General features: G+C 37.8%; 1 protein-coding gene and 2 long non-coding RNA genes across 3 annotated transcripts in view; 1 reads left to right on the forward strand and 2 right to left on the reverse strand.

The window, feature by feature from the left end:
• The window catches only part of LOC135736114 (uncharacterized), a 377,783-nt gene that overhangs the window by 145,303 nt on the left and 208,370 nt on the right, over positions 1-24,110 (reverse strand). The gene's annotated exons all lie outside the window — the stretch shown is intronic.
• LOC135735556 (uncharacterized) lies at positions 926-3,149 on the reverse strand. The gene is made up of 3 exons (XM_065253970.1): positions 2,903-3,149; positions 2,517-2,662; positions 926-2,425 (listed from the first exon to the last, which is right to left on the reverse strand). The coding sequence occupies exons 1-3, from the start codon at positions 3,135-3,137 to the stop codon at positions 1,505-1,507; spliced, it is 1,302 nt and encodes a 433-aa protein (XP_065110042.1). The 5' UTR covers positions 3,138-3,149; the 3' UTR covers positions 926-1,504.
• LOC135735558 (uncharacterized) lies at positions 4,845-8,819 on the forward strand. The gene is made up of 4 exons (XR_012336664.1): positions 4,845-4,945; positions 5,364-5,471; positions 7,562-7,623; positions 8,296-8,819. It is a non-coding gene; the product is annotated as an uncharacterized lncRNA (long non-coding RNA).

A 24,110-nucleotide genomic window follows, 5' to 3' on the forward strand; every position in this document is an offset into this window, starting at 1 on the left:
TAAAGTATATAAAAGTCCTCAACCCGTTCGGCAAGTCCATGTCCAGGATTTACAAAAATACGGTGATCAGTGAGCGGTCCCTCCCTAAATGGCATAGCCTATCGGCATATGATGTAAAAAGCCGCCGAACATGTTTATTGCAGTAGGCTATGCGGTCGGATCCGAGTGCGCTGCAGCTGCTGACCGCTGCTTCTGCGTATAAATAAAATAAAAAACGTGATTCGTTATGATCGCATAAACAATATAACAAAGAATCATTTTTTCCACAAAACAATATATTTGGATATTATTTGATAGATTAGTAGGTGTGGATTAAGGATGTTTAAAATCTGGTGGTCATGCCAATAAATATCACAACATTATTATTTCTCTATGCTATTCATATAAGGACAATGAATGTCTCAAATGTACATAACTAACAGCATGAATAAACAGAGAAGAAAACAGGATTAACATGTTATTTGTATTACTATTACCGAAAAAAATAGCAATATTACAGAAATAAACTGAGGTAAATGCACCAAACACGCTTTTAAAACCCATAGCCTACTACATATAGCCGTGTGGCCAACCTTGATATTTTTTGGAAAAAAATTAAATGTTTATTGTACCAAGTTTTTTTAATTCATATTTTCAATTAATGCTTGGCTACTTGAATTGCTAAGTAAAATACTCTAGGTAAACTTATTTAATAGGCTACATTTAACGTAGGCTAATAATTGAAATAGTTTGGATAATACCGCTGTTTTTTATATGACTATTTAAATTAGTTATTTAAATAACTTCTGCGAAATTAAACTGAAGGGCAAGCTTTATACAAAATAAAGGAAACAAGCAATTTTTATTACATACAAACTCATTTATTAACCAAAGACCAAACAACTTATTGGCAAACAAAAAAAAAGTAAACCTAGCCTACTAATTACAAAGTGAATCACAAACACTAACCTTGTTTTAAATTTTAAAAGCACATTTAAATACAGGTTCAAACCATAGAACAACAAAAAAAATCCAACAACATTGGATAATAACAGTATTGGGTATTGGATAACACCGATGCTTTTTAAATGAGCATTTAAATTTGCTAGCTATTAAGTTAGTCTACGACAATTGTTTTAAGGATCAAATCTAACTTCTGGGAAATTAAACTGAAAGGAAAACCTGCTACAGAATAATAGAAACAAAAAATGTTCATTACACACAAAGTAATTTATTAACAAAAGATTAAACAACTTATTGGCAATTTAAAAAAAAAAGTAGTTCTAGCCTAATGAAAAAGTGAATCACAAACACTAACCTTGTTTTAAATTTTAAAGGCACTTTAAAATACAGGTACAAACCATAGAACAAAAAAAAATGCAATAACACAGAACAATTAAGTGCATACATGCAACTTGGGTGAGTAGCCTACAATATAAAAATACAATAACATATAACAATATAATTAATTTAACTATAAATGTGCATTTTAACTAGCCTTATATCTTTTTTAACATTAGCTACTCTAGTCAATTAGCCTATACTGGCGTCCTGAAGAACACCCCACGCCAACTTCAGCGACCTTACCAGCCACTCCACCTTTAGCACCAGCGACACCAGCACCGTCGTCACCAGCCACGCCACCTTCAGCACCAGCGACAGGATCACCCTCACCACCCACGCCACCTTCACCACCCACGCCACCTTCACCAGCCACGCCACCTTCACCATCCATTTTAATCAACGCTTGATCATCTTCCCAATCTTCATTTTGCTGAGTCGGGTGCATTATGCAAGTAACCAGGGAAACGTCGTTGATGGTAATTTCAAACTCAGAACGATTAATGAAGTGTTCCTCAATGGACTCCAGATCGTTGGGTGAATGGTTTATGCCGTATTTGTCAAAGTAAGTAGTCAGGCATAAATCTGACAACGTACACGAGTTATCTCCCTGGTCTGTCGTGAGAACAATAACTCCTCCGTAGGTTGATTTGAAAGAAGATGACCGTTGTAGTAGTTTACAGGCTTCACATCTGTGCATAATAGATTTGGGGATAATATTATTCTGCAGGCTGTGGCACTTCGGACAGCGATGTCGGGCTATAATTTTAATACCGGAGACGACACCGCGCAGGGTCGCGGAGGAAGCGCTGTCGACTGGATCTTCGTCTCTATCAGGTACATTCAGTGGCGGGATTTCTTTGATTTTGCTGGATGGAGTTGTCGTTAGACGAATTTCTCCTTTTATCTCTCGTGTAGACAAATTCGAAAACAAATATGATTTTGATATTTGAGCTTCAGAAATGAGGCTGTCCCAGAGTGTGAGTTTCATTTCTCCGGTCCCGTCGCTGACCCATATCTCCTTCAGTTCGCACTCCTCTTTGTTCACCAGCACGATTTTGCTAAGCGCTGCACGGGACATCACTTTTGCTTCCAGCTCGCCTACCTGCAAGTATATAAAAAATAGTTTCATAAAATAGTTCTCTTTGTCAATAGCATATATTAATTTAAAACAAGATATAGAATAGGCTACTTACATTTTGTCTGGGTCCCAGAGCTTTAACATCGGCTACACTCAGCCTTGTACTGCTTGGAGGTGCAATGCGGGAGAACGGAACGCTCACAACATCAAGAGATGTGGTTCTATTACAGATCACATCGAATCCATTTGGATCGGAGTAGCCTACAAGAAAACAACAAAAGATATTCGGTAAACGGTAGCCTAAAATAAACCCCATTTGCGCTCAATCACTATAAAAAAAATTCTTTCAGAATTCATATCTTATAAATATCTTTTTTTAACAGTGCATTCGTTGTAAGAATAACACAATGCAAATTATAAAATAGGCAACTTTAAAAAATATATACGGAAAACAACTTAAAATGGATACTCTATTTTTAGGTTACTGATTTGTGCACTTACTGAGAGACCGCCGCACGTTCTTAAGTTTCACTGCTGTCCCGGTCTTTGAAGCGTGAGAAAACGGAGATAGTTTTTCCATCGAAAAACTCACAACCTTGTGAAAGTCCCTTCTCCCGGTCTGAATCACAGCAGTAAAATATTTGTGGTTCTTTTTGGAGTTTTTCGCCGGAGAAACGTTGTGTAGATACCCTTCTACGTCCCAATCCTCCTCTTTACGTTTCGCAGGACTGGCCATGGTTACCGCAGGTATAGCCTACTTCTCTCTCCAGCGTTCTATCGACAATGGTGCGGATACTCAGGCAGCAAAGTATAATATGACCCGATGCTATTGGTTAATTACTTTGAACCTACATTTCATCAAAGCCATGTTTTATTTTACCCTAACATGAAAGGCCCGCAGAAGTTCCAAACACACTCTCGTACCTATAACATTTGTGAATGTTGAACAAAATAGCCATTGAAATTAGGTTCTCATTGCAGAACGAGCAGACTTGTTATGTCTGATTCTAGTCGCTTTGATGTTAGATATTAGATTTAAGGCCTAGCCTATATTAGAGCTATAATTTGTCATTAAACTATATGGAAGTGGTTTCTTTTAATAAATTAAAATTACAGAACAATTAAATAAATTAATAAAAAGACTTGACTTGAATTTGACTTAATATTGTCACGTAAAATAAAAAATTCACTCACACACAGATTAATAATATACAATACAATAAATCCACCGATAAACAGCTGCAATATTTTCGTGATTCACCAAGCACAAGACATCATTTAGACATTGTTTTTTGGGCTAAATCAAGTTATAGCTTTTATTTAGTTACAAAAAAGACGTTGAAAAACTTTTTTTGGTCCGTATAATTTAGTCCAGATAGCCGACGTCTGTTTCGGACCACATATCCTACTATAATGAAACCATAAGTGATGTTCATAAAGTGTCTGTTCCTTCAATAATCCTAACAAAATCTGCATCAATGTATACCAAGAATAATATAGAGCACACTGAACAATAATGTAACAATGCTTTAACTAAAGCCTATTAATATTTGTATTTATTTTAATGAAACAAATATACTATGTTATATATGGGCTCTAAACGGGTAATTTCGATCCGGTACAGCACTGGAAGAAGCAATTCACTTTCATCTTTTAAAAGGGGCGGAGCGTAATCAATCTGCAAAAAAAAAAACATTTTCACAATAATAAAATCATGGCTAATTTTACTAAGGGAGTAACTATACAAAATGATATTGAAAGACGGGGATGCGCACCTGTCAATCAGCTATTACCCAGCAAACACAAAAACGTTATAAAAACGTTTTTTTCACGTTGTGAAAAGATTGAGATAACGTTATTTTCCGACATACTTAATACGACCAAATGTCGGGTTTTTTGAACGTTATAAATACGTATTTTCACAACGTTGAAAAAATGTTTTGTGTTTGCTGGGTACATAGCGAGGCCAGAAACGAACGTGCTCTTGAATAGGAAATAATATATGGAATAATTTGTGCATCTTTGAATAACTGTAAGAATATATTTCCTTAAAGTATAATTTTTGTCATATAAAGTTTTAAGAGATAAAATGTTTTTTCCACTTTTATTGCTTATTTAGACTTGTTAGTGCGGTTAACAGTGTGTTTGGCGCATTTACCTAAGTTTATTTCAGTAATATATTGCTGTTTTCCGGTAATAATAATACAATTTAAATGTCAATCCTGCTTCCTTGTCTATTTATTAATTTCATTATGCTGTTAAGTTAAGTTATGTGTGGATATTTATTACCATATGAGCAGGGGCGGAGCGAGGGCTTCTGGGGCTCAAGCCCCTAATGTTTTGTCAAAAGCACCAAATGATTCTTTAAAGGTCTGTAAACTGAATTCATCCACTACGCTAGATGGCGGCATTCAGCTCTAACCTCTCCGGTCCCCAACTCCAGGGAAAACGAATGAGACATGCGAGTAGAAGGCAAATTAATATGTTGAATCTCCCCACAGTAAACGCAATGTTTTAAAGTGTTACAGTGCCTTCGTTATTACGGTAAGTGTATATTTATAGTTATGTGATGTAAATACTGTTAAATAGCATCAACTGATATATTATCTGCATGGCTAACGGCTACTGTCAGCGCTCTGATCTACTCTGCTTGCTCTGCAACACACTGTCATTGGTAACGTTGTTTCTAAACTAGATTTAATTACAGTGAATTAAAACTTTGAAAAAAAACTTTGCTTATTGCACATATCCCTTTTTTATAGATGGATATACGATTTTTTAAGACGTCAGAATTAAGAATGTTAGAAAGTATATAGTTACTTAGGCAGCTTATGTTTTGTCCATATGCATTTAATTGAAATTCGCAATTATTTCACTGCAGAAATACATTGATACACAGTTATAAAATTTTAATCCTCACAATCTCTTACATTAACACATTTTTATGTGTGATAACTGTCAGTGCAAACTCCAAATAGGGAGAGAGGAGGGTGGAGAGAGATCACATACAGAGAGAGAGAGAGAAAGAAAGAAAGAAAGAAAGAAAGAAAGAGAACGCTTCCATAAGCAGGTAAGAAATTGTTCTGTCACTGAAGTCAAAATTGTTATTCTTTATTATATAGCTTTATAGTTACTGGATTAGGCAAAAGCAAACATATTATTATTATTATGAGAAGTTTCATGACAATACAGAGAACATAAAAATTAGTTTATAAAGCTTCTGTAAATGGAGACAAAATATCAGCAGGGGACCATGCTTTGAAACCCCTAGATTTGGGCTAAGCACCCAATGTCTACAATGTCTGGCTCCACCCCTGCATATGAGACTTTCATTGCCGTTATATGAATACTCTCGTCTAATATTCAAATCATATGCGGAATAATGTGTGCATCTTTAAATAATTGTAAGAATACAGTTCCTTTGAAAATAATTTTTGTAAAAGTTTTGAGAAATAATAATATTGTGAGGATATTTATTGCCATATGAGACATTTATTGCCATTGAATACTGTCGTCTATAGTCTGTAAATCACGTAGTAGGAAATATACAACGTGGTATACTGCAAATTACCCTACTAATTTTTATTTATGATATATGTGGAAATAAATAATGCTTTGCAAATCTGCTGATAATATTAGGCTATTTTTATTGAATCATGCTTTAACAGAGCAGCATAATAATGCATCATATCCTTTGAATGATTGCAAAGCACTTTTCAATAAGGCTCTATAAAGTCCAACTCAAAAATGAAACAAAAACAACACTAGAGAACATTTTAAAATCTTTATTAGAACATGCAGTAAGCTTCATTTACGTTTTATTGCAGTGCATGTAATTAATGCAGCGAAATACTACTAAACAAGACATCAACTATGGACAAGATACAACAAAAACAAGGAGGATAAATATGTGCTCAATTTGTGCTCTAGTTTGGTGTTTAGCATTATAAATGTAGGCTAAATAGTAAAACAATATTGTTTAGCCATGAAAAAGTGTTCTTACAAAATGCACCCGCAAAGCATAATGTAAACAATTGTACAACAAGGCATATGATCTTTCGTCTTTATTACCTTATAGAAATATCAAAAAAGAGATGGAAAACAAACAACAATTTGCAATCCAATCGCTTTTTCCAACGCAGAGCAAACCTATGAATATGCATGAATGCCCATTGGAACAGTTTTAACGGGAACTGAATTTCACACAACATGGGCAAGCTGACTACTGATTTTGGTCCACTTGGACAAATCGAGTGAATCTAAATAACCAAAATGATGTTAAAATGTTTTCCATTTTTGCCCACACAAACTTGTGGGATGCATGACATCATTAAATTCAACTAAACATCTGAATTAGCATTATTTTGGCTGTCAGTCATGCATAACATTTATATATTATTTTACCAATTTCAAAGTTAAACAAAATGCAGTTACAACTCATAACCACTAGATGGCATGACGCAGACATGACAATCTCACACGGTACACAGACATGACAATCTGCGAGAACCACTATTTTTGAAAATCAACATCAGCGAGCAGCATAAGGTTGAGGAAATCAACCTAAAAACTACCACACTAGTCTGGTCTTGTAAGTGTATTTGATTATTTTTTCATGTTTAACATTGAGTTACTTTATGTATTGTAGGAACCGTAACATTCTTGCAGGTAACTTAACAGTATAGAATAAGCCAAGTTTTATAAAACCCAAACAGTAAACTGAACCAGAAGCTGGTGCATGTATATCTCATTCACCAACAAGAAAACTTTGCAGTACAACGTTAATAACATTTCCAAAATAACCAACATGAACATGTTTTAAATCAGAATTAGATACAGCACGTTTTCGATGGTGTAGATATAGTAGTTGCTTGTTATTTTAAAAACATCAATATTGTTACGATAATTCATAAAGGTACACAAACTACATAAGCAACACAATGTTTACTCAAAATACAATATGAATCCATCAAAATAGAATCACACCGCGTACCTACCTTTCCAAAAGAAACACTGTAACGACCCTTTAAGACCCGCAGCTGTTTCCATCTCGTGGGAAAGCAGTAAAGTTACCAATATTAATTTGGGTTTTTTCTCTTTGATGATCCAGACTTTTTTGTAGTTTCAAAAGATGTCTTTCTTTTTGTGGTTCTTCTGCAGGTTGTCAATTCAGCAATAAAGTTTTGAATGCACTGATGACGTATGATGTCTGCATGAACAGGGTATGCAGTGGCATGCAAAACACATTCACCAAAGAGGATCAAAAATTTAATAGGTCCAATTATACCTTATTCACACTGTCAGACAGTCCATATCTGTTTATGGTACATATCCAATTTGACAGACTCACTGTCCATATTGTGTATCATAACTGTTCAGTTCTACCAGAAAGACTCGAAGATAGGTTAAGAATTGATATGAGTTTATTTAACAGTAGTTAGCAACCAAGGCTGGAATGTAACACAGTATAGTTCTTTGGCATAGGCCCCGACCATAGTTCAAATCCGGGTCACGGATTCTTGCAGTTCCTGTCTGAAGATGAAGACAGGCCAGAATCTAATTCCCCTCGAGTATGGACGGAGCCGACCTGGTGATGGTGGTAGGGAGGGTGGGTTGTAAATGCTGGCATCAGTATCTGCGAACGCAAAGACAGGTGAGTACGAGGCTTATATACTCTCAGCATCAGGGATGATTGATTGCGCCTTGTGAAATGAATGACGTAACATTCGAGTTTCCTGGTAGAACTAGCGCTACGCTACGCTAAGCTAACATATCCAATCTGTACGTCCTGTAGCATTCTTCCTTGTTCTGGATTATCTGCACTGTTTCTATGGCAATGACGTTGCACTGGCATGACAATCTGCCCCGACGTCTGATGTGTTTACCTTTTACAGGACATGACAGCATGATGTAACCAAAAAGCTACACATGCAATTAGAGCGGTCAGACTGAATTGGATTCCCAGACATCCTCTGGATGTAGCCTGAAACAGGTTAGAAAAAAAACAGATTTCATGTGTTTTTTGGTCGTTTACACGTTTTAAATCTGATTGGATTCCAATCGGATATGCATCAAAATCATATTTGAACTGACAGTGTAAACAAGGTCTTATTGCATTCAGTCAGAGTTCAATAATTATTATAAAAATTTTTGGTCCTACACCTTTTATAGATATCACATATTTATACAAATACATTTAGACAACTTAACATAGTCATTGCTACCAAGATGTAAGCATTTTCCATCATAAAACATTTTAGACATTTTTGAAAGATTTGTAAAACCTACTTTTTTTAACTCGTCCTAGAGCTTTTATCCGATTGCAACAAAAATTGGTATGTTGACACTCATGAAAAAAGTTATCAAAATAATTTTAATACACTAATCCATTGTCGTAAACCACGTCAACAAATTTTAAGTAGAGTGCAAAACAACAGATTTTAGGCTGTATCTTTGCCAAACTTATGTCTATTAACACGACACGAATGAATGAATTACACACATTTATACCATGGTCTGTTTAAATAGTCAATTCTGATTGGCTGGAAGGTGTGCATTAGAACTGTTAAATGCACTGGTAGTTCCAGGAAGTTTGATTGCAGTTAGAAATTAATCTGCTACTATAAACATTGGTAACCATAGAAACACAGTTACACTTGCAAACTGAGTGAGAGACACATATGAAAACGTTTATTTAGGTAGACTAAATTTTAGATTTTTGCATTTCGTTTACTTTGTATGGTGAATATGGAAATTTAGAAAAATGGGCCCAGGCACAAGATGAAATAAAATGCTCTCTCTTTTAATAATGAATTTAAATAAATGTGATAATTAATTTAAAAAAGCAAATATGATGGCACTATTTTATTTAAAGCGGATGGAGTTGGAGCCTTAGCTTAAGAAAATGATCACCGTCTGTTAAAAAATTACACTGTAAACCCCTAGACTCATCTAGGCTCATCCAAACTCAACTTTACTTCCTTCTGTGCCCTTTTCGGCTTGACCCCGGTAATTGCTGCTTGCAGCTATATTTATTAGTTATTCTTCTTCTTCTTCCGCCATTGCGGCCTATGGCAGCCCATAGAACCGTACGTAGGAAAGTTATGAAATTTGGCACACTGATAAAGGACAGTCCAATGTGTCCCCACAGCAAATTTGGAGTCTCTATCTCTAACCCGCTAGCGCCACCAACAGTCCAAAGTTGCACTTATGTTTTTGCTTATAACTTCTGATCCGTAAGTCCTAGAAACGAAATTCTTGTTTCCTCTGATTCCTTGGCTCAAGACGATTCGATTGGACCCTATGACGTCATTTTCCGTCATGAAAATTTTTCCGCCATTTTGAATTATTCGTAAAACCTACTTTTGCGAACTCGTCCTAGAGTTTTTACCCGATTGCTGCGAAAATTGGTATGTAGCATCTAGAGACCCTCACGGCAAAAAGTTATCAAAAGAATTTCGATAAACCAATCCGTTGTCGTATAGCGCGTCAACAAATTTTACGTGGAGCGCAAAAAAACAGATTTTAGGCTGTATCTTCGTCAAACTTAGGCCTATTGACACGACACTTGGTACTTGTGATGCCAGTCAGGAACTGAGTGTGCATGCACAGTTTCGTCACAGCGCCACCTAGTGGCCAGACAGATGTTTTTTACACCTATAACTTTGGCTGTGATCAACGTATTTTGACGGGACTTGATTTTTAGGAGTCCTGAATAGTCGCCGAGTCCAACGATACCAAACATGCCAGATTTCGCCTTACGGTTAGCTCTGCGCAGCAAAACAGCACTTAAAAAACATGCGCGAATATCTCCGCGAGCGTTATTCCGATCGACTCGAAAACACCATAGGAAGAACATTGCATTACCTTCTGAACAAAAAGTTCTATTGGCATTATATTAAAATTTTCATCAGAAATGGCCGAAAATTGCAAAAAACGAAAAATTACCTTTTACAATTTGTGTTTTTATACATAAATGGTTATAACTTCGCAACGAAAAGACATTTTTTCACCAGATTTGATACGCTGATGTATGAGCAGAGTCTGAGGCCACACAAAAAAATTGGTATGCCTGAACCACTAGGTGGCCCTATAATTGAACAAAATCTTTCATATCAAGCAAGCCCTATGGTCATACAACTATTTCTTCCCTAAACTAAAGTGTTTAGTCATAAAACTAGCTAGATGTAACACAGTTATGAACTGAGGTTGCATGCACAACTTTGTCATTGCGCCACCTAGTGGTTTTGAGATAGAAATATGGTATTTTTGCCTAAAACTACTCCAACAGTACATCTAAAATCTTGGGTCGTCATGGATTATTCCTTTAAAGGCTTGGAGATCATTGGTGCATGCCAATTAACTCCTTAGCAACCAATTAGGATACCTTATCAACCCTTTTTACAAGAGCTATATCTCTGCATCAGAACATCGTAGAGACATGGGGGTGGTCTCTTTTGACTCATTAACACCACTGTAACATTTTGTGAGCTGAGAATTGCCACTGCAAGCACCACTCACATTTTCTTCAGTGTTCTAGTTGTCAATGCTCCTCGAGAAGACACAGCTTTTTTGCTGATAACTGTTATATTACTTAATCTAAAATCAGGAGATTTTCTTAGGTTCTTTAAACTGCTCATCCGAATTCAACTTTACTTTTTTCTGTGCCCTTTTTGGCTTGACCCCGGCATTGCTGCTTGCAGCTATATTTAGGGGTCAAGCCCCGAAGGGGCGAAGACCCCTATTGTATCCGTTAGTTTTCTTTTTATTAGGGGTCAAGCCCCGAAGGGGCGAAGACCCCTATTGTATCCGTTAGTTTTCTTTTTATTATTATTAGTTATTCTTCTTCCGCCATTGCGGTCTATGGCAGCCCATAGAACCGTACGTAGGAAAGTTATGAAATTTGGCACACTGATAAAGGACAGTCCAATGTGTCCCCACAGCAAATTTGGAGTCTCTATGTCTAACCCGCTAGCGCCACCAACAGTCCAAAGTTGCACTTATGTTTTTGCTTATAACTTCTGATCCGTAAGTCCTAGAAACAAAATTCTTGTTTCCTCTGATTCCTTGGCTCAAGACGATTCGACTGGACCCTATGACGTCATTTTCCGTCATGAAACTTTTCCCGCCAATTTGAATTATTCAAAAAACCTACTTTTTCGAACTCGTCCTAGAGCTTTTGTCCGATTGCCACGAAAATTGGTATGTATCATCTAGAGACACTCATGGCAAAAAGTTATCAAAAGAATTTTGATACACCAATCAGTTGTCGTATACCGCCTTGACAAATGTTACGTAGAGCGCAAAAAAACAGATTTTAGGCTGTATCTTCGTCAAACTTAGGCCTATTGAAACGACACTTGGTACTTGTGATGCCAGTCAGGAACTGAGGGTGCATGCACAGTTTCGTTGCAGCGCCACCTAGTGGCCAGACAAATGATTTATACACCTATAACTTTGGCTGCGATAAACGTATTTTGACGGGACTTGATTTTTAGGAGTCCTGAGTAGTCGCCGAGTCCAACGATACCAAACATGCCAGATTTTGCCTTACGGTTAGCCCTGAGCAGCAAAACAGCACTTAAAAAACATGTGTGAATATCTTCGCGAGCGTTATTCTGATCGACTTGAAAACACCATAGGAAGAACATTGCATTACCTTCTGAACAAAAAGTTCTATTGGCGTTATATTAAAATTTTCATCAGAAATGGCCGAAAATTGCAAAAAACGAAAAATTACCTTTGAATTTTGTGTTTTTTACACATAAATGGTTATAACTTCGCAACGAAAAGAGATTTTTTCACCAGATTTGATACCCTGATGTATGAGCAGAGTCTGAGGCCACACGAAAAAATTGGTATGCCTTCACCACTAGTTGGCCTTATAATTGGACAAAAGCTTTCATATCAAGCAAGCCCTATGGTCATACAACTATTTCTTTGCTGAACTAAAGTGTATAGTCAGGAAACTAGCTAAATGTAACGCAGTCATGCCCTGAGGTTGCATGCACACTTTTGTCATAGCGCCACCTAGTGGCTTGGAGATAGAAAATAGCAATTTTTGCCTAAAACTACTGCAACAACACAACTAAAATCATAAGTCATCATGGATTCTTCATTTCATGGCTTGGACTATAATCACTGGTGGATGTGAATCTATTCTCTAGCAACCAATGAGAATACCTAATCAACTGTTTTTGAAAGAGCTTTTTCTCTGCATCAGAACATCGTAGAGACATGGGGATGGTCTCTTTTGACTGATTTAACTTGTTGTAACATGTTGTGACCCATGTTATGCCACTGCAAACATCACTCACATGTCCTTCAGTGCTCTAATGTTCCATGATTGTCAATAACAGAAGGACGATTGCAGGAGACAAGAACATAGATTATTTTTGTTGATTACTTTTGCCTTTTTTTCTTTGGAAATCATAGGGTTTACCTAGGTTCTTCAGTATTCTTATCCAAACCCAATTTTACACCCTTCTGTGCCCTTTTCGGCTTGACCCCGGCATTGCTGCTTGCAGCTATATTTATTATTAGTTATTCTTCTTCCGCCATTGCGGTCTATGGCAGCCCATAGAACCGTACGTAGGAAAGTTATGAAATTTGGCACACTGATAAAGGACAGTCCAATGTGTCCCCACAGCAAATTTGGAGTCTCTATGTCTAACCCGCTAGCGCCACCAACAGTCCAAAGTTGCACTTATGTTTTTGCTTATAACTTCTGATCCGTAAGTCCTAGAAACAAAATTCTTGTTTCCTCTGATTCCTTGGCTCAAGACGATTCGACTGGACCCTATGACGTCATTTTCCGTCATGAAAATTTTCCCGCCAATTTGAATTATTCAAAAAACCTACTTTTTCGAACTCGTCCTAGAGCTTTTGTCCGATTGCCACGAAAATTGGTATGTATCATCTAGAGACACTCATGGCAAAAAGTTATCAAAAGAATTTTGATACACCAATCAGTTGTCGTATACCGCCTTGACAAATGTTACGTAGAGCGCAAAAAAACAGATTTTAGGCTGTATCTTCGTCAAACTTAGGCCTATTGTAACGACACTTGGTAATTGTGATGCCAGTCAGGAACTGAGGGTGCATGCACAGTTTCGTTGCAGCGCCACCTAGTGGCCAGACAAATGATTTATACACCTGTAACTTTAGCTGCGATAAACTTATTTTGACGGGACTTGATTTTTAGGAGTCCTGAGTAGTCGCCGAGTCCAACGATACCAAACATGCCAGATTTTGCCTTACGGTTAGCCCTGAGCAGCAAAACAGCAATTAAAAAACACGTGTGAATATCTTCGCGAGCGTTATTCTGATCGACTTGAAAACACCATAGGAAGAACATTGCATTACCTTCTGAACAAAAAGTTCTATTGGCGTTATATTAAAATTTTCATCAGAAATGGCCGAAAATTGCAAAAAACGAAAAATTACCTTTGAATTTTGTGTTTTTTACACATAAATGGTTATAACTTCGCAACGAAAAGAGATTTTTTCACCAGATTTGATACGCTGATGTACGAGCAGAGTCTGAGGCCACACGAAAAAATTGGTATGCCTTCACCACTAGTTGGCCTTATAATTGGACAAAAGCTTTCATATCAAGCAAGCCCTATGGTCATACAACTATTTCTTTGCTGAACTAAAGTGTATAGTCAGGAAACTAGCTAAATGTAACGCAGTCATGCCCTGAGGTTGCATGCACACTTTTGTCATAGCGCCACCTAGTGGCTTGGAGATAGAAAATAGCAATTTTTGCCTAAAACTACTGCAACAACACAACTAAAATCATAAGTCATCATGGATTCTTCATTTCATGGCTTGGACTATAATCACTGGTGGATGTGAATCTACTCTCTAGCAACCAATGAGAATACCTAATCAACTGTTTTTGAAAGAGCTTTTTCTCTGCATCAGAACATCGTAGAGACATGGGGATGGTCTCTTTCGACTGATTTAACTTGTTGTAACATGTTGTGACCCATGTTATGCCACTGCAAACATCACTCACATGTCCTTCAGTGCTCTAATGTTCCATGATTGTCAATAACAGAAGGACGATTGCAGGAGACAAGAACATAGATTATTTTTGTTGATTACTTTTGCCTTTTTTTCTTTTGAAATCATGAGGTTTACCTAGGTTCTTCAGTATTCTTATCCAAACCCAATTTTACACCCTTCTGTGCCCTTTTCTGCTTGACCCCGGCATTGCTGCTTGCAGCTATATTTATTATTATTATTATTAGTTATTCTTCTTCCGCCATTGCGGTCTATGGCAGCCCATAGAACCGTACGTAGGAAAGTTATGAAATTTGGCACACTGATAAAGGACAGTCCAATGTGTCCCCACAGCAAATTTGGAGTCTCTATCTCTAACCCGCTAGCGCCACCAACAGTCCAAAGTTGAACTTATGTTTTTGCTTATAACTTCTGATCCGTAAGTCCTAGAAATGAAATTCTTGTTTCCTCTGATTCCTTGGCTCAAGACGATTCGATTGGACCCTATGACGTCATTTTCCGTCATGAAATTTTTTCCGCCATTTTGAATTATTCGTAAAACCTACTTTTGCGAACTCGTCCTAGAGTTTTTACCCGATTGCCGCGAAAATTGGTATGTAGCATCTAGAGACCCTCACGGCAAAAAGTTATCAAAAGAATTTCGATAAACCAATCCGTTGTCGTATAGCGCGTCAACAAAATTTTCGTAGAGCGCAAAAAACAGATTTTAGGCTGTATCTTCGTCAAACTTAGGCCTATTGACACGACACTTGGTACTTGTGATGCCAGTCAGGAACTGAGTGTGCATGCACAGTTTCGTCGCAGCGCCACCTAGTGGCCAGACAGATGTTTTTTACACCTATAACTTTGGCTGTGATCAACGTATTTTGACGGGACTTGATTTTTAGGAGTCCTGAATAGTCGCCGAGTCCAACGATGCCAAACATGCCAGTTTTCGCCTTACGGTTAGCCCTGCGCAGCAAAACATCACTTAAAAAACATGCGCGAATATCTCCGCGAGCGTAATTCTGATCGACTCGAAAACATCATAGGAAGAATATTGCATTACCTTCTGAACAAAAAGTTCTATTGGCACTATATTAAAATTTTCATCAGAAATGGCCGAAAATTGCAAAAAACGAAAAATTACCTTTAAATTTTGTGTTTTTACACATAAATGGTTATAACTTCGTAACGCAAAGAGATTTTTTCACCATATTTGATACGCTGATGTACGACCACAGTCTGAGGCTACACAAAAAAAATTGTATGGTTGCACCACTAGTTGGCCTTATAATTGAACAAAACCTTTGAAATCAAGCCACCCTATGGTCATACAACTGTTTCTTCACTAAACTAAAGTGTATAGTCATAAAACTAGCTAGATGTAACACATTTATGACCTGAGGTTGCATGCACGAATTTTGTCATTGCGCCACCTACTGGTTTTGAGATAGAATATGGCATTTTTTGCCTAAAACTACTGCAACAACACATCTAAAACCATGAGTCATCATGGATTATTCCTTTCATGGCTTTGACTATAATCACTAGAGGATGTCCATTTACTCTCTAGCAACCAATGAGAATACGTTATCAACTGTTTTTGCAAGAGCTTTTTCTCTGTATCAGAACATCACAGAGACATGGGGATGGTCTCTTTTGACTCTTTTAACTTGTTGTAACATGCTGTGACCCATGTTTGCCCACTGTAAGCATCACATACATGTCCTTCAGTGCTCTAATGTTCCATGATTGTCAATAACCGAAGGACGGTTGCAGTAGACAAGAATATAGATTATTTTTGTTGATTACCTTTGCATTTTTTCATCTGAAATCATTAGGTTTACCTAGGTTCTTCAGTCTGCTTATCCAAACGCAACTTTACATCCTTCTGTGCCCTTTTCGGCTTGACCCCGGCATTGCTGCTTGCAGCTATATTTCTTTTTATTATTATTATTAGTTATTCTTCTTCCGCCATTGCGGTCTATGGCAGCCCATAGAACCGTACGTAGGAAAGTTATGAAATTTGGCACACTGATAAAGGACAGTCCAATGTGTCCCCACAGCAAATTTGGAGTCTCTATCTCTAACCCGCTAGCGCCACCAACAGTCCAAAGTTGCACTTATGTTTTTGCTTATAACTTCTGATCCGTACGTCCTATAAATGAAATTCTTGTTTCCTCTGATTCCTTGGCTCAAGACGATTCGATTGGACCCTATGACGTCAATTTCCGTTATGAAATTTTTTCAGCCATTTTGAATTATTCGTAAAATCTACTTTTGAGAACTCGTCCTAGAGTTTTTACCCGATTGCCGCAAAAATTGGTATGTAGCATCTAGAGACCCTCATGGCAAAAAGTTATCAAAAGAATTTCGATAAACCAATCCGTTGTCGTATAGCGCGTCAACAAAATTTTCGTAGAGCGCAAAAAAACTGATTTTAGGCTGTATCTTCGTCAAACTTAGGCCTATTGACACGACACTTGGTACTTGTGATGCCAGTCAGGAACTGAGTGTGCATGCACAGTTTCGTCGCAGCGCCACCTAGTGGCCAGACAGATGTTTTTTACACCTATAACTTTGGCTGTGATCAACGTATTTTGACGGGACTTGATTTTTAGGAGTCCTGAATAGTCTCCGAGTCCAACGATACCAAACATGCCAGATTTCGCCTTACGGTTAGCCCTGCGCAGCAAAACAGCACTTAAAAAACACGCGCGAATATCTCCGCGAGCGTAATTCTGATCGACTCGAAAACATCATAGGAAGAATATTGCATTACCTTCTGAACAAAAAGTTCTATTGGCACTATATTAAAATTTTCATCAGAAATGGCCGAAAATTGCAAAAAACGAAAAATTACCTTTTACAATTTGTGTTTTTATACATAAATGGTTATAACTTCGCAACGAAAAGACATTTTTTCACCAGATTTGATACGCTGATGTATGAGCAGAGTCTGAGGCCACACAAAAAAATTGGTATGCCTGAACCACTAGGTGGCCCTATAATTGAACAAAATCTTACATGTCAAGCAAGCCCTATGGTCATACAACTATTTCTTCACTAAACTAAAGTGTATAGTTATAAAACTAGCTAGATGTAACACAGTTATGAACTGAGGTTGCATGCACAACGTTGTCATTGCTCCACCTAGTGGTTTTGAGATAGAAATATGGTATTTTTGCCTAAAACTACTCCAACAGTACATCTAAAATCTTGGGTCATCATGTATTATTTCTTTCATGGCTTGGAGATCATTGGTGCATGCCAATTAATTCCTTAGCAACCAATTAGGATACCTTATCAATCCTTTTTAAAAGAGCTATATCTCTGCATCAGAACATCGTAGAGACATGGGGGTGGGCTCTTTTGACTCAATAACACCACTGTAACATTTTGTGAGCTGAGAATTGCCACGGCAAGCACCACTCACATTTTCTTCAGTGTTCTAGTTGTCAATGCTCCTCGAGAAGAGAGGGAGAGATGACACTGAATGAAAACACAGCTTTTTTGCTGATAACTGTTATATTATTTAGTCTGAAGTCAAGAGATTTTCCCAGGTTGTTTAAACTGCTCATCCGAATTCAACTTTACTTTCTTATGTGCCCTTTTTGGCTTGACCCCGGCATTGCTGCTTGCAGCTATATTTAGGGGTCAAGCCCCGAAGGGGCGAAGACCCCTATTGTATCCGTTAGTTTTCTTTTTATTATTATTATTAGGGGTCAAGCCCCGAAGGGGCGTAGAACCCTATTGTTATTGTTAGTTTTCTTATTATTATTATTATTATTATTATATATTATTCTTCTTCTTGTTCTTCCGCCATTGAAGTCAATGGCAGCCCATAGAACCGTACATAGGAAAGTTATGAAATTTGGCACACATGTAGAGGACGGTCTTAGAAGTTACTATAGCAACATTGGTGTGTCTGACCCAAACCCTCTAGCGCCACCAACAGTCCAAAAATACACTTATGTTCATGCTCATAACTTCTGACCCGTGAGTCCTAGAAACTAAATTCTTGTTTCCTCTGAATCCTTGGCTCATGATGATTCAAATGCACACATTGATGTCATTTGTGTCATGCACATCTTTCCGCCATTTTGAATTTTTCGTAAAACCTACTTTTTCGAACTCCTCCTAGACCATTTGTCCGATTTGCATGTCCTTTGGCATGTAGCATCTAGAGACACCCAAGACAGAAAGTTATCAAAAGCTTTTTGATAGACCAATGCGTTCTCATATAAATTGACAACATATATGGCGACGAGCACGCCAAAACGGACGTGAGGCCTTATCTTCGCAAAACTTTATTGTATCGACACGAAACTTGGTATATGACATTACAGTCTTGACCTGAGGGTGCCTGCAACGTTTCGTCACAGCGCCACCTAGTGGTCACGAGATTCGAAAAATGCCTATTTTCGCTTATAACTACTTCAAACTTGAGTCTAAAATCATGAAGCTGGTCTTGTTAGATTCCTTGAGGCATGCCGAGTCAAACAATACCTAACGATTTTCGGTCGGCCATTTTGGGTGTCGGCCATTTTGAATTTTCTCATTAAGTTCAGTATTTCACAAACAGAATGGCGTATCGCTACGAAATTTGGCATGGTTCATCAGTGACATGTTCTGAGCGCACTTATTAATCTTTAGGACGGCACCACCTAGTGGTCAGGATATGTAATTTTTTTTTAAATATTTATGTCATTTGATTAAATTGCCACTATGACATAAGACTTCACTCTATTGATTCCTTGGCTCATGCTGAGTCCGACTGTACCAAATATGTCTGAGTCAAATCTACTTCCTGTCGGCCATTTTGAATTATATTGAACACCTACTTTTTCAAACTCCTCCTAGAGCGCTTCTGTGATTGGCTTGATTTTTGGTATGCATCATCTAGAGACACTCTAGACAAAAAGTTATCAAAAGATTTTCGTTAGACCTATCCGTTCTCGTATAACGCATCAAAGAATGCGAGGGCGAGCACGCCAAAATGTGTTTGAGCCTGTATCTTCGCAAAACTTTTGCGTATTAATATGAGACTTGGTATATGTCATAACAGTGATGACCTGAGGGTGCATGCACCATTTCGTCACACTGCCCCCTACTGGTCACGAGATATAAAAAATGTCTATTTTTGCTTATAACTACTGCAAATTTGAATGTAAAATTATGAGACTGGTCTTGTTAGATTTCGTGAGGCATGGCGAGTCAAACGATACCAAATGGTTTTTGGTCGGCCATTTTGTGTGTCGGCCATTTTGAATTTTTCTTTAAGTTGAAGTATTTCAGAAACGCAATTGCGTATTGTTATGAAACTTGGTATGGTTCCTCAGCAACATGTTCTGGGAGGACTTGTAAACTTTCCGGTGCCCCCTAGTGGTCAAGAGATTTGAAGCTATATCTCTGCATCTCTTTATCGTATTTAAACCAAATTTGGTGGGTGTCATCACAATCAAGACCTGAGTCACAATTTATTTTTTGGTCAGTGCCCCCTAGTGGTCAAGTCATTTAAGGCTATATCTCTGCATCTCTTTATTGTATTTACACCAAATTTGGTGGGTGTCATCACAATCAAGACCTGAGTCACAATTTATTTTTTTGTCAGTGCCCCCTAGTGGTCAAGTCATTTAAGGCTATATCTCCGTATCGCTTTATTGTATTTACACTAAATTTGGTATGTGTCATCACAGTCATGACCTGAGGCACCATCTATTCTTTCGGCACAGTGCCACCTAGTGGTCTCAAGATACGAAACAATTGTTTTTTTCATAAAACTAATGCAAACTTAGATCTTAAATCATGACAGTCATCACGTATGAATCATTTTTTGCCATGTTTGGCTTGACCCCGGTATCGCTGCTTGCAGCTATTTATTATTAGTTATTCTTCTTCCGCCATTGCGGTCTATGGCAGCCCATAGAACCGTACGTAGGAAAGTTATGAAATTTGGCACACTGATAAAGGACAGTCCAATGTGTCCCCACAGCAAATTTGGAGTCTCTATCTCTAACTCGCTAGCGCCACCAACAGTCCAAAGTTGAACTTATGTTTTTGCTTATAACTTCTGATCCGTACGTCCTAGAAATGAAATTCTTGTTTCCTCTGATTCCTTGGCTCAAGACGATTCGATTGGACCCTATGACGTAATTTTCCGTCATGAAATTTTTTCCGCCATTTTGAATTATTCGTAAAACCTACTTTTGCGAACTCGTCCTAGAGTTTTTACCCGATTGCCGCGAAAATTGGTATGTAGCATCTAGAGACCCTCACGGCAAAAAGTTATCAAAAGAATTTCGATAAACCAATCCGTTGTCGTATAGCGCGTCAACAAAATTTTCGTAGAGCGCAAAAAAACAGATTTTAGGCTGTATCTTTGTCAAAATTAGGCCTATTGACACGACACTTGGTACTTGTGATGCCAGTCAGGAACTGAGTGTGCATGCACAGTTTCGTCGCAGCGCCACCTAGTGGCCAGACAGATGTTTTTTACACCTATAACTTTGGCTGTGATCAACGTATTTTGACGGGAGTTGATTTTTAGGAGTCCTGAATAGTCGCCGAGTCCAACAATACCAAACATGCCAGATTTCGCCTTACGGTTAGCCCTGCGCAGCAAAACAGCACTTAAAAAACACGCGCGAATATCTCCGCGAGCGTAATTCTGATCGACTCGAAAACATCATAGGAAGAATATTGCATTACCTTCTGAACAAAAAGTTCTATTGGCACTATATTAAAATTTTCATCAGAAATGGCCGAAAATTGCAAAAAACGAAAAATTACCTTTAAATTTTGTGTTTTTACACATAAATGGTTATAACTTCGTAACGCAAAGAGATTTTTTCACCATATTTGATACGCTGATGTACGACCACAGTCTGAGGCTACACAAAAAAAATTGTATGGTTGCACCAGTAGTTGGCCTTATAATTGAACAAAACCTTTGAAATCAAGCCACCCTATGGTCATACAACTGTTTCTTCACTAAACTAAAGTGAAGTGTATAGTCATAAAACTAGCTAGATGTAACACATTTATGACCTGAGGTTGCATGCACGATTTTGTCATTGCGCCACCTACTGGTTTTGAGATAGAATATGGCATTTTTTGCCAAAAACTACTGCAACAACACATCTAAAACCATGAGTCATCATGGATTATTCCTTTCATGGCTTTGACTATAATCACTAGAGGATGTCCATTTACTCTCTAGCAACCAATGAGAATACGTTATCAACTGTTTTTGCAAGAGCTTTTTCTCTGCATCAGAACATCACAGAGACATGGGGATGGTCTCTTTTGACTCTTTTAACTTGTTGTAACATGTTGTGACCCATGTTTGCCCACTGTAAGCATCACATACATGTCCTTCAGTGCTCTAATGTTCCATGATTGTCAATAACCGAAGGACAGTTGCAGTAGACAAGAATATAGATTATTTTTGTTGATTACCTTTGGATTTTTTCATCTGAAATCATTAGGTTTACCTAGGTTCTTCAGTCTGCTTATCCAAATGCAACTTTACATCCTTCTGTGCCCTTTTCGGCTTGACCCCGGTATTGCTGCTTGCAGCTATATTTAGGGGTCAAGCCCAGAATGGGCGAAGACCCCTATTGTTTCTGTTAGTTTTCTTTTTCTTTTTCTTTTTCTTTTTCTTTTTCTTTTTCTTTTTCTTCCTCCGCCATTGCGGTCTATGGCAGCCTATAGAACCGTACGTAGGAAAGTTATGAAATTTGGCACACTGATAAAGGACTGTCCAAAAAGTCTCCACAGCAAATTTGAAGTCTGTATCTCTAACCCGCTAGCGCCACCAACAGTCCAAATTTGCACTTATGTATTTGCTTATAACTTCTGACCCGTAAGTCCTAGACACTAAATTCTTGTATCCTCTGATTCCTTGGCTCAAGACGATTCGATTGGACCCTATGACGTCATTTTCCGTCATGAAAAATTTTCCGCCATTTTGATTTATTCATAAAACCTACTTTTGCGAACTTGTCCTAGAGATTTTGCCCAATTGCCATGAAAAATGGTATCTAGCATCTAGAGACACTCAGGGCAAAAAGTTATTAAAATAATTTTGATAAACCATTCCGTTTTCGTATAGCGCGTCAACAAATTTTACGTAGAGCCCAAAAAACAGGTTTTAGTGTGTATCTTCGCCAATCTTATGTCTATTGACGCCACACTTGGTAGTTGTGATGCCAGTGAGGATCTGAGGGGGCATGCAGAGTTTCGTCACAGCGCCACCTAGTGGTCATACGAATGTTGTACATGCTTATAACTTTGGCTCTGATCTGTGTTTTTTCACGGGACTTGTTTCGCTGAAGTCCAGAATAGTTGCCGAGTCCAACGTTACCAAACATGCCAGATTTCGCCTTACGGTTAGCCCTGCGCAGCAAAACAGCACTTAAAAAACACGCGCGAATATCTTCGCGAGCGTAATTCTGATCGACTCGAAAACATCATAGGAAGAATATTGCATTACCTTCTGAACAAAAAGTTCTATTGGCGTTGTATTAAAATTTTCATCAGAAATGGCCGAAAATTGCAAAAAACGAAAAATTACCTTTAAATTTTCTGTTTTTTAACATAAATGGTTATAACTTCGTAACGCAAAGAGATTTTTTCACCATATTTGATACGCTGATGTACGACCACAGTCTGAGGCTACACAAAAAAAATTGTATGCTTGCACCACTAGTTGGCCTTATAATTGAATAAAAACTTTGAAATCAAGCCACCCTATGGTCATACAACTGTTTCTTCACTAAACTAAAGTGTATAGTCATAAAACTAGCTAGATGTAACACAGTTATGACCTGAGGTTGCATGCACGAATTTTGTCATTGCGCCACCTACTGGTTTTGAGATAGAATATGGCATTTTTTTGGCCTAAAACTACTGCAACAACACATCTAAAACCATGAGTCATCATGGATTATTCCTTTCATGGCTTTGACTATAATCACTAGTGGATGTCCATTTACTCTCTAGCAACCAATGAGAATACCTTATCAACTGTTTTTGCAAGAGCTTTTTCTCTGCATCAGAACATCGCAGAGACATGGGGATGGTCTCTTTTAACTCTTTTAACTTGTTGTAACATGTTGTGACCCATGTTTGCCCACTGTAAGCATCACATACATGTCCTTCAGTGCTCTAATGTCCAATGATTGTCAATAACCGAAGGTCAGTTGCAGTAGACAAGAACATAGATTATTTTTGTTGATTACTTTGCATTTTTTCATCTGAAATCATTAGGTTTACCTAAGTTCTTCAGTCTGCTTATCCAAACGCAACTTTACATCCTTCTGTGCCCTTTTCGGCTTGACCCCGGTGATTGCTGCTTGCAGCTATATTTATTATTATTATTATTATTAGTTATTCTTCTTCCGCCATTGCGGTCTATGGCAGCCCATAGAACCGTACGTAGGAAAGTTATGAAATTTGGCACACTGATAAAGGACAGTCCAATGTGTCCCCACAGCAAATTTGGAGTCTCTATCTCTAACCCGCTAGCGCCACCAACAGTCCAAAGTTGAACTTATGTTTTTGCTTATAACTTCTGATCCGTAAGTCCTAGAAACGAAATTCTTGTTTCCTCTGATTCCTTGGCTCAAGACGATTCGATTGGACCCTATGACGTCATTTTCCGTCATGGAAATTTTTCCGCCATTTTGAATTA

The sequence above is a fragment of the Paramisgurnus dabryanus genome, chromosome 4 (genome assembly GCF_030506205.2).
Source record: "Paramisgurnus dabryanus chromosome 4, PD_genome_1.1, whole genome shotgun sequence".
Lineage (NCBI taxonomy): Eukaryota > Metazoa > Chordata > Actinopteri > Cypriniformes > Cobitidae > Paramisgurnus > Paramisgurnus dabryanus.

Bases quoted from the DNA above. Each gene is read 5' to 3' on its own strand.
- LOC135735556 (XM_065253970.1), bottom strand. From the start codon at position 3,137: ATGGCCAGTCCTGCGAAACGTAAAGAGGAGGATTGGGACGTAGAAGGG. The intron at 2,663-2,902 runs GTAAGTGCACAA...GTTTTCTTGTAG, and splicing joins GAACGTGCGGCGGTCTCTCA to GCTACTCCGATCCAAATGGA. The intron at 2,426-2,516 runs GTAAGTAGCCTA...ATATACTTGCAG, and splicing joins CTCTGGGACCCAGACAAAAT to GTAGGCGAGCTGGAAGCAAA.